The sequence below is a fragment of the Enoplosus armatus genome, chromosome 23 (genome assembly GCF_043641665.1).
Source record: "Enoplosus armatus isolate fEnoArm2 chromosome 23, fEnoArm2.hap1, whole genome shotgun sequence".
In the NCBI taxonomy this organism is placed as follows: Eukaryota; Metazoa; Chordata; class Actinopteri; order Centrarchiformes; family Enoplosidae; genus Enoplosus; species Enoplosus armatus.
Window position 1 is genome coordinate 4,726,543 of NC_092202.1, and position 17,471 is coordinate 4,744,013.

A 17,471-nucleotide genomic window follows, 5' to 3' on the forward strand; every position below is an offset into this window, starting at 1 on the left:
CAAATGCCGGACAACTCATTTGACATACTGAAATCCCTGTGAGTGTGGGATCATGTGTGTGTGAGGGTTAAGCTCTCTATCTCAGCACATGGACGATCTTAACAGGTAAGAACACATACAGAGCACATATCCAGCCAGTCCAGCTGATCCCAGTATTACAGAAATAGAGCTGCCATGCCAGAAAAGTCCTATAGGAACCCTGAGATTGATGAGAATCTACAGGTCAGACTGGCCTCATACCTAGGCCTATCTTATAGGACGTTTCTGATTGGCACACAGGCTGTGAGGGACCTAAAGGTAAGAAAATTGTTGGAGATTCCGTAGTTTGAGGTTGATTTATCACGTAAGATATAATGGAGCTAAGTTATTTTGGGAAACAGGAGTTAAGATCCCTTCCACAGCCATGTGGAGCAAACCCAGCATTCAACAGTTTTAGCAAAGCGACTTGTCCAACATTGAAGTCTCTCTGTGTCATGTTCCGGTGGCGGGCCACCACACATACACTGTCCATTGGCACGCCCAGGCCTCTACGGTAACAAAGGAGGGTGGGGAGGTTGGGTCAGGTGGGTGGTTCTGGGAAGTTGAGTCCGAGCCAGAGCCACGAACCCAGATCCAAGGTGGTGACGGCGGTGGCGGCGGAAAAAGCGCAGTGTGTGTGTGTGTGTGAACGGCGGAGAGGAGAGGCGCATAGGGACAGTAGGGTGGGGTTGAGGAGGAGGAAGAGGGAAGGGTGGAAGGGAAGGTGGGGGGTGAGGGCGGCGAAGACGGCGGTGGAGGAGTTGACTAGCGGGCAGGGTAAGGGGAAGGGTGTGTCCGCATGTGCCAAGCCTCACCAATCACCACCCAAAAAGTTTTCAGACATCCATGCTCTCTTTCCGTTCACACTCAATCACACTTCCCTATATTCACTAGTTCAGACACCAGCGGGACAGAGAGGGCACAGTCAGTCGCCTTGTATGCTGATGCGAGACAGAACTCAGTCTTGTGGAGGGGGGTCCTAGCCCCACCCCACCCCACCCGCCACCCCCACCGATTGCACTGCCATTGCAGCAGAGGAGGAGTTACGGAGTGGGGAGAGGGGGGAAAGGTGGTGATGGCGGAGGAGGAGGAGGGGGGGGTGTTTGGTCAAGGCACAGTCAAAGGAGGGGCGGCAGGTGGGGGGAGGAGAGGTCAGTGCTTTTGTTTTTGTTTCGTTTTTTTATTTACCTTGGTGGTGAAGAGAGAGAGAACAAGTCCCAACTGCGGTGGCGTCGCGCTAAAAGTCGTCCCCCTGGCTTCACGCCGCCACGCTCACGCACGGCTGCACGCTGGCCGTTCCAGGTGGCACGGTGACCTAATTCAGTTGAGATAGTTAGTTCAGAGCTGGACTGTCGCGGGGCTTTTTTTTTGTTTTTTTTTTGCGGCAGAGTTACAGATTATCACACATGCAGGTCTGAGAGTAGAGTGGACACAAGAGACACACGGAGGGGGAGAATTTGGTGCAGCAGGGAGAGACCAGACCAGACCAGACCAGACGCACACCCATCAACCCCAGGAACAGGACTGCTCCACAGATCAAAATGCACCCAGGCCATTCTATCTGTGTGCCTCTCCCCAGCTCTCAGCATGATTTCACAGTGTGTATGATGTCCTTTCTGCATGAAAAGCAATTTATAAAAAGGACCATATCAAGTCTTTCTTGCCAGAATTAAATACTCAAGAGCGTTTGGCCAAGTGCAAACCCCTTCATAGAAATTTTTGGTTTGCACTCAGTTTGAGAGGCTGGAGAGAGAAAGGAGCACCAACCCGCACTTACCCTGACCAAAGAGAGCAAAGCTGGGCCAGCATCTACACCTGTCTCCCACTGGGTCCCCAGTCAAATGGGTCTGGTGGTCATTTTACACAAGAGAAACAGATAATGGAGAAGAACAACATAAACAAGAAGGGGAAATGTCCAAACCCTTTGCTTTCTTTTACCACAGTAGTCAGCCAAACATTCTTTATTATAATAATGATTATAGTTTACATATTCTCAATTAAAAAGCATGCTGATTTGTTTTTTGTGTGTTTTTTTTACTTTTTTGTCTTTTCCTAAAAAAAAAAAAAAGAGGCAAAATTAAAATACTTCTCTAAAAAATACGGTCTCAAACATGGCAAACAAGACATTTCGCAAACCACATAATTCTACAAAGGATGCAACTGGTATGTGTTTGTATATACAACACAGAAAGATTACACTGTGAGATGCAAAAGTCACTTAACCACTAAAACCACACGGGGAGGGGGGGGGGGACAGCGAGGCAGTAAGGTGATTTCAGAGGGCATGTCTGTGTGTGCATCAGACCGCCGTCAAATACTAGTTGCAAAAAACTCCCAAGTGATTGTTTTTAATGATGGATGAACCAAATGGGTGGAATTTGCCACTCAGGAGAAGCTCCTACTAGCAAGTCAAGCTTTTGTTATCCTGATGCAGAAAATCCCACCTACCAGATCCAAAAAACAGATTAAAACGAACACTAAAATGTTTTTTGCAATTACAATCTGAAGCAGGTCTGGTATTTGGAGAAAAAAAAAGTAGGATAGTCGGGGCAACTGGAAGACACTGCCCCATCTCTCGCTTCATTGGTGCTATCACTGTCATTCCTGCTTAAAACCAGCGGCTAATTCTGAACCTGTGAGGCTCCGTTTGTGGCTTTTAAAAAACCCTATGATATGAAACAGATCTAACACAGAAGTACAAGTACACGAGAAAGCTTCACTGCTCGTAGCCTTCTGGATACTAACCTCTCCTGTTAACCCCCCTTGAAATTATTAAAAAGTCATAAGCACTTAAAATGGGGGATCCCTCCTCTTAATGCACTTCACTCAAAGCTTATAGGCACATAATTGAGCTCGTCACATATCATGATTCCTAATAGGATGCAGTGTACAGATCCTTTGTAAACAGCTCATTCAGTAGTCACACATGGGTTTTTCTTTCCATTTGTAATGTCATTACACCCCAGGTTGACTTGTGTTACATGTAAACTACACTAAAATAAACAAAACACTATTTGTTTTTAAAAAAAGGCCTCTGAACATGTATGAGGACTTAATACAGAATATGTACAAAAGTCATTGTCACTGAAATCCGGCTCCTCCCTCCCTAAACTGCTGACCCTGTACCTTCACGAGGAGCAGGAAATAAACTGCTGACTGGGTGAAAAGTGTGGAATATAGTATAATAATAGGATAGACCAGAATCTACACTGAAATTTACAGTCAGAGGTAGGCAGCTGTAGTTAGAAAGAGAAAGAGAGGTGAAGCGGCGTCTTCCAGTGTTGTAGTTAAAGTACAGGTGGGGGAAAAGGGTCAAGGAGAAATCCAAACATACATTACAGTACGTATTATGTGTGCTTTAAGTTTTTTTTTCTGCAAGGCGCAGTCGTAGCTGCTGCGGTTGTGCGCTGCATGGTCAGGAGCCATCATATATATCTCTTTCACACATACTACATCCACATCACATTCAAGACAAACACCCCCCCCCCCCCCCCCGCCCCTCAAAACACGCCAACCTTGGTTCTGTTGGACACAATGCAATGCAGCCAGTACACAATATGTGTTTGTCTGACCTTCCCATCTGATTACATTACAAATCTGAACTCTTCAACATAAGGCAAAAAAGGTTTCAAATTAGCTGCCCTAACTGATCATCTAGGCCTAAGGAGGATGGCTGATGACTGGTTCAAAAACCAATGTCTTTAATCGTAGATTTGGCCTTAGAAAATCATAACTGGGTTGCGGAAATAAAGGCATATGAAACGACTGACTGGGTCAGTCTAATACTGGCACAAGTGTGAGACTGGCACAATAAAAAAGTAAAACTGAGAAGCACAAAGAATGCCCGTACAACAGATGAGAGCCTCCCTTTCATGGCTGCACTGTGTGCATGCAAACAGGACCAAGGTTAGCTGATCAAGTCCCTCGTAAAGCAGGTTAATGAACCAAGGAGCCCCCAGTTTCAAACCCCACCCCACACACTTAGAGCCCCCAGATGCACACACACTCACATACAGCTGCAGTAAGGTGGTCAGGTTTGGGGTAGAAGAGGTGGGGTGGGGTGGGGTTCAGGGCAAAGAGGAAGGGGTGGGGGCAGAGAGTTGTGTGCGACTATCGGAACGGGGGCTCAGGCGTGTGAAGGGAGAGTTCGGGGCGGCGGAGGATGGCCTCCTTGCGCGTGGGCGGCGGCAACGGCGGCTCATACACCCTGGGCGCAGCCATGGCGGCTGCCACTGCCGCAGCGGTGGGGACCACTGGCCTGAGGGCATCCAGCGTGGCGACTGACTGGGCGGACATCGCGGATACAGTAGGGACCGCTGACACTCCCGGCATTCCAGGGATGGCAGTCACTGTGCTCGGTGGTGGGTAGGCGTACTGGAACTGGGGGTACTGCTGCAGCTGCTGGTAATACTCCGCATAGTACCTAAGAGTAGGGAGGATAGGGGAATAGAGAGGGATGGGTTAAGGTAGGGAGAGGAGGGTTAAGGTAGGAAGAGGGTCAGCAAGGGCATTTATCGTGGCACTTGGCAACACAGTGGGAGTAACAAGAGAGTGATAAATCGAACAAGAAGCATGGAAAATGCAATAAAGCATTAATCAGCCATGATAATTATGCCTACAAGATTGTGAAAGCATGACCAAAAACATGCAACACCAGATTCCTAGAGGTAGACTAGAAAAGAATAGTAGTAGAGAAACTGAAACTCAACTCTCTCTGGGAATGTTTCAGTGGTGCTGCATAGCTGATGGTAAAGAGAACCAGAGACCATGTCCTACCTGGCCATGGGGTCCTCTGCAGCCTCCGCTGCCTCTTCTGCCGCTCGGCCAGCTGGCGTGGGGAGCAGGGGTCGGCGCGGCTTGGCTCTCTGGTACATGAACGGCTTCATCACTGGGTCTGGTAGCAGAGGTAGCGACCTCCGTAGGGGACTGCGGTCCCTCTCACCAGATTTTGCCACAGCCGCTGCTGCAGCGGCAGCCACTGAGTGCTGCTCGGCCACAACCTGCTGGCCCTGGGCAAAGTAATGTGCTTGCCTGGCTGCCTCAAAGATGGCTGTGGTAGGGTCTGCTGCTCCCATGGCGCTTATGTGAGCGTACGCTGGTGTGGCGGCGCCATAAATCGCTTGAGCTACAGTGTAGGCAGGGTTGACTGCAGCCGCTGCTGTTGGCATTTCTAATCCGGGAGCAGCAGCCAGATAGACAGGGGAGTTGGCCACAGTTGGGGTGTAAACCGGAGTTCCGTAGGCAGCAGCAGCCGCAGCCGCGGCTGCAGCCGCCGGAGTTGCAGCCACCTGGCCGTAGATGTTGGGGGTCATCGAGCCGTACATTTGGTGAGTGGCGCCTGATGCAAGAGCTGCCTGATTGGCCATCGTTCCATAAAGCTGATTGGCAACATTGGCACCATACACCTGGCTGGCAAGGGCACCATAAACAGCTGGATTCACCGGGTTTCCATCGGTGCGTGTGCCTGTAGTGATCCCAGTGAGAGCCGCATATGTGGGATCAAAGGTGGAGGTGTTGTAGACAGAATTGTGCACGCTTTGTTGGACCTGTAGTGGCAGGCCGGCAGCTGCAGCAGCAGCGGCAGCCAGGACCGCTGCCTGACTCTGGTACTGCTCCAAAGAAGGCTTCCCCACGGGGCATTCTCCAGCATAGTGGCCCTGCTTTCCACAGTTAACGCAGGGGATTTTTCCTGTAGGTGCCTGCTTGCTGGGCTGGACCTTGGACAGCTCTACAGACAGGGGGCGGCCCTTAAACGAGGTGCCGTGCAGGGCCTCGATGGCCTGGAGAGCATCTTCCTTGTTTTCCATGTGGACAAAGGCATAGCCTGCAGAAGAGGAATGCCTGGCTGTCATTGAGCGCAGGGACAACAGTTAGCATCACAGTGGCATTGCCACAGGCACTTACTTATTACTTCTATGAAAAAGTATAAATTGTGCCAAAGGAAACCACCTTGTCCATCATTACAACAAGGACGTGGGAGTAACTCTTGTTTTGCACACTGAGAAATTTATCATAACATATCACGTGGTCAGACTAACTTGTGCAGGCACTCAAAATAACAACTAGAATAAGAGTCAGATACAATCTCGTACCTGCACTACAGCACGACTTCACGCATACAGTTGCTCCACAACTTTACTAACATCAAGCACAACTGGAGACGGATGGTACTGGGAGCATTTTAAAACAATTCAAGTGTTACTAAGGTCTTCGCTCACCTTTGACTTTGTCACACTCAAGAACTTTTCCAAATGTCTGAAACAGCTGCTGTAGGTCTTCAGTGGTGCACATCCCACTCAGATTACCCACAAACACCTTGGTGGAGTGCAACGGCCTTCCCCTCGACTCCTCCACCACCAAATTACGTCCACGAAACTCCCGTCCATTGAGCTCCCGGATGGCGCGCTCGGCGGCACCCTCACCCTGCAGGTGGACGAAGGCAAACTGCCGCAGCACACTGCAGCTGACCACCTGGCCGTAGGGTTCGAAGATGGCGGACAGCTCCTCCTGGGTGGTGTCCAACGCCAGGTTGCCCACGAAGAGCTTCACTGTGTGGCTCTTGTCCATGGCGCTGCAGAGAAATAGAGGAGTGATGTACTTGACTGTGGTTAGAGATAAGTGAGGGGATTAACTTCACAGTACAACTATCTGTTTGAATACAGGGATGGACTGCAGTACACAGGGACATAGCTGACCCAGCTATTTAGTTTCTTTGTCAGGGCTTAAAAATGTCTGTGATGGAGGGGCTGCTGCTTTTATATAAAAAAAAAAAAAATCAAGACTTCATTTCTCCTAAATCAAACTTCTCTTTATTATCCAGAGATTAAGGGAAATAAATAACATGTAAAAAAAACTATCCAGCTTTCACTCACATTTGCCTGTGAGCTCAGATTGGGTACAACAGAGCAGAGGGTTTCCCTACAGGAACCAACGAAACGCATTATGTCCGTGAATAACAGCTAAATATTTTCAATAAAAACCATAGAGCAAAGGCAGTTTAAAGGATCTCATTAAAGATCTCTCTGTAGGAGATCTCATTCTCACTTGAGAGGAGGCTGTGATTACCGATACAGCTATGAGTCACACTCATACACAGGAGACAGGAAAAAGGAGCATTTTACACCAATACCTTCAAGCGAGAGCACTGTGTATCAACTCACATGGCATTTACAGTGATAATAATAAGAACTTTAAAGACTTGCATGTTAGAGAACGGCCCCTTTGTGTTGAAAAAGCTGCCTCAGCTCTCCTAGATTTCCCTCGCAAGCTTCTAAAATCTACAGGTTAAACTGAGGAGTGTCTCTACAGGTTGACCAACACCTTTCCTCTTCCTGAACAACCTTTATTGCTGGCTGTAAATCAAAGGGCAAAGAGGAACGTGACACCAGAGAATGACATTTCTATTTTTTGGTTTAGGCTCCAGCCAGCTGCTCCTGACTGAGCAACACCTCCTGCTGCTGCTGCTGCTCCTCAGAGAAAACATGTTAAAAGAGATGCAAGTAATCAGCTTCAGTGTTTCTATCCTGTACATGTGTGTGCAGTGTGACCCCCTGCGATATGGCGGCTGCATTAACACTGGGTTCATTTGAGGCATAACCAGGGGGAAGCTGCTTTCTGATGACGCAGCACGACGCTGAGTCAACACATTTTCACAGCTGGGGTCATTCACAAGCGAAGGAAAATGGCGAAAAGACACAAGTTTAAAGTTGGTTAACACGCTGGACGGCTTAATGGCATTGTCCACGTTTGCAGTATACATGTGAACGGTGAGACGGGATGCTTGTTGGTCTCGCTCGGCTGTCCAAAGCAAAACAAGTCCCAAGACAAAAACAGACACGTAAAAAATAAACACAAAACCACTTGTTTTACTCTGTAACACGCGTCACGCCCGATAAACACATAATATCTGATAATAAAAAAAACAACCGGCTCTCAACAGCAGATCGATACAACGTAACGATCATTTTTCCGCACAGGACTGAATACAGTGTAACACCGAGTGATTCCTCGGCAACAACACGGTCTAAAGGTGTTTTGTCGCTAAAACACACCCGTGAAAAACGGTTCAGCTTTAAGACGAATCGGAATTAATTACCTCCCATGCGGCTCGGGTGAGAATAATAGTGTAAAAAAGGCGATTAAATAAAAGGATCTACCATCTTACCTAGGCGGTGCTGTATTTCAAAATGGTAGCGCCTGCTTCCGTTTGCATGTCGGGCATACTGCTGGAGAGGCTGCGAAGGGGGAGGGCTGCTGCTGCTGCTGCTGCTGCACCCGGAGGATGCTGCTGAATCCTCACACACACACACACACACACACACACACACACACACACACACACACACAAAACACTCAAGAAATGACTCAAGCACACACAGCACGCGCACACAAAGCCAGTGTAAGCCCGTTTAATTTATTAGAGCCACGAGCAGAACACAGGCTACCTCAAAGCCACAGGGCTCTGCTCCGGAGGGACAGGCAACAAGTGAGTTCAATTAAAGAGAAAAAAAAAATATGACACATTTGCTTAACCACAGGAGGACAGATCAAGTGCAACATTACTGCTAATGCGGGCTTTGTATGACAGAGTCACACACACACATTCTAATACTGCTGGAAAATGAATCAGCAAAAATGTTGATAGTCATTTATCAACAGCAGACACTCCCTGGTTCCAGCGTCTTAAATGTGAGGATTTGACTGATTTTTATTGGTGTAAATTAATTAGATTTCTGGATTAATGGTGTTTGTGTGTGTGTGTGTGGGGGGGGGGGGGATTTAACAAACATTAGTTACTACATTCCCTTCCCTACATTCATTCACAGCCATCAGACATAAGTGGAAATGGACACCAACTGAACATTTGGGGGGGAATTCAATAAGCGTATTAAAGCATCACCAGGACAAGACAGACGCTCAATTTGGAAAATCAATGCAAAACTTGCGAAACACTCTTATGGCCAACAAGGCGCACACAATGTCGCAATACTGATGTCTTCATTTCTGTGTTAACAGAAATCAACAAGTGTCAGCAGGTAGAAGTATTGTACATCATCATCATCATCATATTATACTTCAATCATTGTGTACAGTTCCTGACAAGAGGAAACAGAGGGTTTGGAGCAGAAAATGGCCCCCCCAAAATTGCCAGCTTCCTGCGTTGTATGGCTCTAAAGTTGGCTGCGACAAGATGAAGGAACTGTACACTCAAACTCCATGTTGAAAAAACAGCTGAGCACATAATCCTTCAAGGCGCCCCCCCCCACCACCCTATCTAAATTTCTACCCCCTCCTGCTCTTTCACTCTGGATGGAATTTGACTCTCTCTCTCTCTCTCTCTCTCTCCCAAGCTCTTTCAAATCTCTCTTACCCAAGTCACTCACACCACCTCATGGATTTAAAATGAACACGCAAATGCAGATTCCCTCTACATGTCCTGAGTCAGTCCAGTGTTCCCAAACCTTTCTACGTTGTTCCCTTTTTAGATGGAATTTGTCAAGATAACACGTTGTGGTGGATCCATGGCTGCACATGATGTTAGCTGATGTGATGAGGGTAGCAGGATGTTAGCAGTGGAATGTGTTTTTTTTTTTACTACTGCTGTTTTGGGGGGAGCTTGCATGATTAACTTACACACTTTAATAGCAAAGCGAAGTGCATTTATCCCAGCCAGTACACAGCCAACATGGATACCTCAAATCTTACAGGCGCATCAGTTAAGACAGTGATGAGACAGTTGTGTCAGAGGGCGGTTATACAAACAGTATAAATGGACATCTAGCTAATCAGAGGTGATTTTTTACAAACTCCCAGGCTGTTTTAATCTGCTTTAGTGCTTTTATAATCCTCAAAGGGCAGAGTATTTGATTTTGTCACAGAGAAATATTTCAAGAAAATAAGGCCTTTTCTTTGGTCATCTGTCCAGCTGTCTGGAAACATATTCCTCAGTGCTTTGTCTCTCCGTGCTTCAGCTCCGACCCTCTGTCGACAAACGTCCTCTGCAGTTTTCTTTCTGTTCAAACTGCCCCACACAGGTTACAGATGTGTCTGCCGTTTATGCTCAGAGGTGTGCTGCCGGCGTCTCTGTGTTGGCCTTGCTTCGACCTCTGCCAGCTATCGGCCTGTCTCTCTCCTCCCACAGCGTGACCCCGTCACAGGCACAAATCTGTTTGGGATTTTGGAAAAGACCTGCTGATCTGGCGATGATCCCACAGGCCAGTCTGGCGAGGAGAGGAAAAGGGAATGAAGAAAATTAAAAATTAAAAAGTCTCAAACTTGGAGCTAGTAGTTTGTACACCTGTGCAAACTCTCAAGAACGGCTACTAAATTGACCTTGAGGTGAGGAAAGTCTATCACAATATCAAAACACAGAATTATAAACACATTAAAAACTAAGACAGTTACACCCTCTGTATAAATAGCCAGTGGACACATTAATAGAAACACCTTACAACATAATGCAATCCAAAATAAGATCATCACATACTATGGACTCAAAAAGTGCCAGAGTTGGATCACTACTTCTCAGGGACTTGGGCAACTTGTGCTTAACTTGTTCCTGTTATTTTGTCCACCCCTTGTAATGTATGTAATGTATGAATGCCCAGCTCTCTACTGTACCACCAACTTAAACCACCACTGTTGACCCACCTTTCTCCAGAGTTTCCGGTCTGTTTGGAGAGAGGGTGATCGCCTCGACCCAGGTCGTCCTCCCCTGTATCCACTACCAGCGATCGACCAATCACATCCCATACCTGCAGCGAGGGCACCAAGGTATCAATAAAGAAGAGATTAAAAGCTGCCATCTGGAGTTATTTTGTACATTAGATGTTGGTATACGACATCTTTGCCTGCCTTACAATCAGTGCAAAATATGGCTGTGTGTGTTACCTTTAGCTGACGGTCCTCTAGTCTAAATGAGGCTCTGCCATCTGGTCCAGCAACAATATTTCCCAGATCACCTACATGCTGTACAACAATACTGCATGTGAGAAGAATTACACACAAACGTGTCACGCACAGTGAATAAATAATAACACTGAACCATAAAAATAAATTCACAAGGAGTGCACAGCATGACAGCCAGGAAACACTGCCTTAGACTTGTGGCTCTTTCTCACACTTTATTGAAAATGTAGCACCTGGAGCAGAACTGCTCAAAATGGCTCCTGCGGGACAAATTTGGCATCTGAGAGGGGTACCATATCTTACATTTGGCTTGTGCTGAAGTTTTATTACATCTCAGGAGTGATTTTGTCAGAATTTATGATGAGAGGATCCATTATTTACTTTACGTTTTGCTCCTTGATCCTCTTACATCTAAGTGTTCTGGCAAGTAGTCTCCAGCAATTGTAGAAATGAATGATTATATGGCAAGTGATTTTTATAGAGTTCTAGGGACCAGGTATGGCCGTACCCTTTCAGAGTCCCCTGGGCTGCCGTGTTGTCTTCCAAAGGGGTTGTAGTGCTCTCCACAACTGTAGAGAAGAAGAAATTAAATCTATTTAAATATAAGGCAAAAAAGTTAGTTTGTAGTGCAATTTCATAGCTCCTATTTGTCTAATATTTCTTAATATAAGACAATGAATGCTGATCTTAATCTTGGCAAATGGCGGCTGGACTGTGAAAATACCCGGGACAATGATGGCTGGCTTTGCCTGGCTCCGTCTCCAAAACAATGGGAGCTGAGGCTCATGGGTATCATAGTAAAGATGATTCTTCAGGAATAAAGATGATGGCTGTAACATAAAACTATACTATCAACTATACTATGTTTGTATATAGGCTGGAGTTCATGTTGATAAATTCAATACACATATTTAAATAATAGTAAGCCTATTGTATATGTTAATTATCTATGAGACTCTTGTGTTGAGGACCATTGAGAATGCCATTAAAAGAAAACTGCACTACACCCAGAGGACCAAGGATGGCTGAAGTAAAGTCATATATTGTAGAAACCATTAACAAAGGCCAAAACACTGTAAACCAGGGTTTTAAGGATGCTCATGTTAACCAGACCAGCCTGTCCACCTCATTCATGCTCCTGCCTAATGCAGCTCTTATGATACAGTGGTCCCACCTGAGGCAGTCCAGTGTGAGGTCCCCCAGGGTGTGGACATGGAGGCCATGGGGTCCAGGCTCCAAACCATCAATGGTCCCATCAATCAAGCAGCGCTCCTCAGACAGCTGCAGGAAACGCACCACCCCCTGGATCTTCTCCACACCGGCCAGCATGGCCACCGCTGAACCCAGGTCTGCCACAGAAACACACACAGATCCTAAACAGTTTGTATTTTCATGGCTGTGATCTCGTTCACAGTTGGCATCTTCACATCTAGATACAACCAGACTGTTTAGATTACTTTACAGGTTACTGCAGTTCACATATGGAATAAGAATGCATTACAAATGCGTCTCGAGTGACTGCCTGTGATCAGATTATGTTTCTCAGCTCACACTTGGTTTTATCTGGAGGGAAACTGTGAGCTGAGACATGCTCAGCCACACAGGTAGAAAGGCAGACTGTGGTGGCTATTTTTATATATATCGCCTAGAATACAGACTTAAAATCCTTGTCTGATATGTTGTGCAGGGACAAATCAACCATAACCAAATGTGTTTGAGAGGTTAACTGTGCTAAACATGAACTACAAAGTCGACTCCCTCAATGTGGTCAGGGATGCATTTGCATTCACACAGCATATCAGGTCTCATATGTGCCCCCTTGATCTCCTCAGCATGTGACTTGAGTGATCAGACACCTGTGCACCCTAATTATGTGCAATAACACGTCAATCTAGAGCTTTCTACTTGTGATGTTTATCCAGAACGTGTTTTATTGACATGTGTGAACAGCACCGGTGTCTCAACAATTGAAGCTGAATTTTAATCTCAATTATCAAGCATATTTGCTCCGCAGTGAGATCAATGACAGCACCATTAGTTTTAGTAGCCTGTATTTCTGGAGAAGTTTGTCGGCCAATTTATCCATCTACTAAAGGCTAAATTAACATTACCATATTGTGCTCACAGGTTCCCTGTGGGGTTTTTGACCTCTGGTAAATCTATGGAGCCGTCTTTCTGGATCGGGAACTTACATGGGGGTGAATTAATACACATTCCTGCCAATGGTTTCACAGTTTTCCACTGATCTACAGGGGGCGGTAATGAGCCAAGATATGCTGCTAGCTAGTTAACATGGATGTAAACAATGCTGGATTTAGAAAGAAAGAAAAGTCAGCTTTGAAGAAGGAAATGCATTCAACACATTCTCACACATTTTGGTGAGAAACACTGAATGTAAACATAACTTTATAAACATATAAACGTTTGTTTATAAGAAAACTACACAGGGTAACTTTAAGACAGTCAGAAGTAATGAGCCAAAGTTCTTAAATGTTGTCTAAACACAAGCAGCTGTACAGTAACTTGTAGTCTTATAAAACAGTCTACAATTGGCAAATTTATTGAAATAATTAAATATCTGATTCAAGAAAAGGTAAAGATTACAAATCTGACCAGACTTTTGGTACTAGATACTTGTCAATTTGATGCTAGTTCTTCTTCTTCTTCTTCTTAAAGACGCATTTTGGTCGGTACCAAAAGGTATTGAGGTTTGACCCGCAGCCCTACTCCCATCCCGTGGCTTCTCACCTTGCTCTGATCCTCCGATGCCTTTCAGCACAGCCCTGCGTCCGGTGCCCTCTATCAGGGCCTGCACCTCTGCACTGGTCAGAGCAGATTCCACCAACACCTCCTCCTTACTGACATCAACACTGACAGACGCCACTCCTGCAAACACATTAACAGCAATGAAGACGATCATGGCGGATACACAAGCAGACAGACTGAAACATACAGAGTGATGCAGACGTTTTGATAATCGATGAATCAAGCAAAATGACAAACATTCAAAATAAACTGAACCCTTTGTTATTTTCTCATGCTTTCTGTGCCTGTGCCTGTGGAATAGATACAGTATGTGGGTGTTTTGATAGCACTTGAGTTTACAAGTAATTTCTAAAGAGTTTCCTGGAAAGAACTATGAAATGTGGTAGCAGTTATAGGAGGAAAGAGAGACAACGTCCTAAGACATTTATTTTAATTAGCTGTGTTAAGATGAAGTTTTCTCGAGGAATTTCCTTGAGAGAGCTGCTCCGTTTAAACTAAAAGTAAATATTATTTCATAATTCTTCATTATTGGAAATTATTACTCTTCATATATGTTGATTGTATGCTAGCCTGTAGACATATCACACATGTTCAACTGACCTGCTAAGCACTGGCTTAAAGTCTCTGGATTACACTAGTTTAGCATTCAATTGGAATTAATTAATTAGCCTCTGTTTAGACTATAAATCGTGCCAACTTACATAGTTATTTTGAGAAAACTTCCCAGGAAAATTATTGGGAATTTACAGAACCGTAAAAGCCTACGTTACTTGTTTCTATATACAGTTTACTTGTGCTGAAATGTGCTTTATAAATACACTTGCTTTGCTTTACTGTGCAACATGACATGCTGGAAGTGTTGTTAACAACGTCTACACTGTGTGCACTGGAATGCATGAAGCCAGCCATAAACAAGCGGCAGAGAAGAGCTGACTGACTTTATCTGCTGTGTAATCGACATCAGCTGAAATTAGAGCAGTTAAAAAGAGCTGTCGGTTACAGCTGACAAGCCTAACAGTCACTGCACAAGGAGCTGTTTCAGAGGGCGTAAACATGCATTAAGAGCTCCTTTTACAGTTCTGGAGAACCTTTAAATGTTTTCTTACCCGGTTTACCCTCCAGAGCAGCTCTGACTTTATCTGCGCAGCTCTCACATGTCATCTGCACCGCAAACTCCAGCTGCAGAGGAAGAAACAGACATGAAACACCTGTAGCTACTAGCTAAAACCATGTAAGGACAATATGACATCTGTAACAGCAGCACGTTATCTCTGCCCGTTATCTAACTGCGCAGTCATGCAACGCAGCAGTCTTGTCACAACAGCAGCTGGATAAGGCATGTTTTTTGTTTTGACAATATTATTACGGCTAAAATGATGTCGCGACGCAGGAAAACATGAGCATAAAACACGACAAAGTCGCTGCCGAACCTTAGTTGGCCTCTCCGACGCCATGTTGTTACCGCACGTCGCCGCCTGGGCCATGAAAACTGAATTAAATAGATAACTTCCCACTTTTCTAGAAACGGAAGCGAACCAACTGAACTTACTACCGGGCGCCGCCATGTTCGTGAGGTCATAGCGACGTCACCGCACGTTACCGCCGCCACGTGCCGACTACCTGCTACTGCAATTTTCTGTTTTGTCTTGTGGAGAAGACTAATGGCTTTCTCTTGTCTCTCTCCTCGGCTTCATTGGTTGAAATCCTGACAAAATAAAAGATGGATGTGGAATGCTACAAAAAAAATAAGTATTTCTACCAAAATATAAAACATTAAAAATGTCAGCCTACTCATTGCAGCAGAATGACCCCTGTCACTGATCTTAACTACTTAACCACTCATACTGTTGGATGGGTTAATCTATAGCAATGCGTTACATTTTATAATATGATCATATGTGAAATCTGCAATGTAACTGGTATATATAGCAAATGGATGAATGTAGTGGAGTAAAAGTACAGTTGTATTGTGCAGATTTGTTGCTGTCCAGGGAAAACCAAGTATCTCCAAAATGTCAAAATGTTTGTCTTGTTTTAAGGTTGGTGATATTAAATTTTTTAATAATAGACAATTCTCAACCTAGGGGCATGTAATTCTTCCACTTCTCTAAAAAAAAAAAAAAAAAAAAAAACTACAAAGAAAATGTGTTTTATGCTTTTTTTAAAAAAAATCAATATATCTGTCAAGACTTTTCAAATCAATCTGCACACACAATGCAACAATAACACATCAGCAGTATATAGCAGAAGCAGAAATAGCAGTAGCAGTCATGTCTATTGTTATAGAAGCAGATGGATGATATGGATAAATCTTATATCATGGTATATGTAATTTTATATCATGACATCATTATACATTGTGATATAGTGCAAGAAATTAACTAGAGTAACCAGTAATAGTTAAAATAACCAACCAGGAATGAATTTTGTGGCCAATCCAGTTAAAGAAACACCTGCATCTGCAGTCTTGATTTATTTGCAAAATCTCTGATGGTTGACACATTTCTATCATCTCATAGTTTATATCATATAACACCCAAGTTTCAAATCTCTGAAAGCTGAAGTAAGAAACTCGGTAATGTAAAGCAAAATGTAATGGGCCAAATCCTGCAAAGCACTAATGTGGCGACACTGCAGGTGTATGTTCACATAGGAACAGTGCAGAAATAGCATGTGGTGGTTTTGTTATCAGGGTCAGGCTGTGGGAGGAGGGGGGTTGTCTGGACTCAGAAGATTGTAGTGTATGGATAAACCACCATTAAGGTTGTAGGCTTTAATAATGATTACTTCCTGCTGTATGTGGTGGCCTCCAATTCAATTTCATAATGTGTATAGATTATTGTTACAAAGTCGATCTGCAGATTAAAGCTCTACATTCGGTACGGGAGAGACCACCACTAAGCTGATGACTGCTTCTCAGGTTTTTAGAGGCTCAGAGAAGACCAGTGTGTGTGTGTGTGTGTGTGATCCCCATACATCCCTGTCATACATCTTGGCATCGTCTTTTGATAAGCCACAGGAGATAGCAGATGACCGTGATGTGGTGTAAAAATCTGGGTCGCAAAGTCTAAAATAAAAAGCTTCTAAATCAAACCTCCTCCACCTAAATTTGGGATGATAAGTATGGGGAGTGACACATATTCACCGTCGTGCACGTGCGCTCGTCTGTAGTGTGCGTTGATCCAGAAACACGGCCGCCGCGTACGTCAAAACAACGCCAAGAGGCCGATGTTTCACACAGAAGAAAGCCGAGTGGCAGCTCAGTTAGAACACAGCTCCTTCTGTTTGTGGTAGCTCATTGGCTTTGAACTTTGACCCCGCGTTCAGTAATATGACCACAGGCTTTAAAGGGGGCTGAGCCAATGTGCACCAGGCTCAAAACACATAAGTACTGCCTTTTATGTGTGTGTGTGTGTGTGTGTGTGTGTGCCGAGTAGTCTTTTCCTCTCTGTCTCACACACATCGCCCACACAGCAGCATTTAATTTATTCGGTACATGGGAAACTGTCTGAAAACCTTTGCCTTCGTGTTGATCCTCAGCGCTGAGCTCTCCGTTCAAAGGAGTGGAGGTGACACCTGAGCCCAAGGGAGGGGGATTTCATTATAACACACACACATACACACACACACACACACACACACACATATATACGAGCAGAAACACACACAAGAGAGAGCACAGAGCTAGAAAGCAGAGTGAAATCTAATCACTATACGCGAACAACATCCACAGAAAGGAAGAAAAGAGGAGAGAGGATGGGGACAAATGGGGAAGAGGA

At 45.0% G+C, this 17,471-nt stretch overlaps 2 protein-coding genes across 2 annotated transcripts; both read right to left on the minus strand.

Annotated features, from left to right (window-relative positions):
* Positions 1-1,323: 1,323 nt before the first annotated feature.
* Positions 1,324-6,585, minus strand: rbm14b (RNA binding motif protein 14b). The gene is made up of 5 exons (XM_070929956.1): positions 6,237-6,585; positions 4,795-5,842; positions 4,029-4,441; positions 1,796-1,865; positions 1,324-1,333 (listed from the first exon to the last, which is right to left on the minus strand). Exons 1-3 carry the CDS (start codon positions 6,583-6,585, stop codon positions 4,129-4,131), a joined length of 1,710 nt encoding a protein of 569 aa, XP_070786057.1. The 3' UTR covers positions 1,324-1,333; positions 1,796-1,865; positions 4,029-4,128.
* A 2,746-nt stretch (positions 6,586-9,331) lies between these two features.
* On the minus strand, positions 9,332-15,257 carry ccs (copper chaperone for superoxide dismutase). Its single transcript, XM_070929727.1, has 8 exons — positions 15,123-15,257; positions 14,799-14,871; positions 13,675-13,812; positions 12,101-12,275; positions 11,435-11,495; positions 10,909-10,986; positions 10,669-10,772; positions 9,332-10,238 (listed from the first exon to the last, which is right to left on the minus strand). Exons 1-8 carry the CDS (start codon positions 15,255-15,257, stop codon positions 10,079-10,081), a joined length of 924 nt encoding a protein of 307 aa, XP_070785828.1. The 3' UTR covers positions 9,332-10,078.
* Between the last annotated feature and the right edge of the window lie 2,214 nt (positions 15,258-17,471).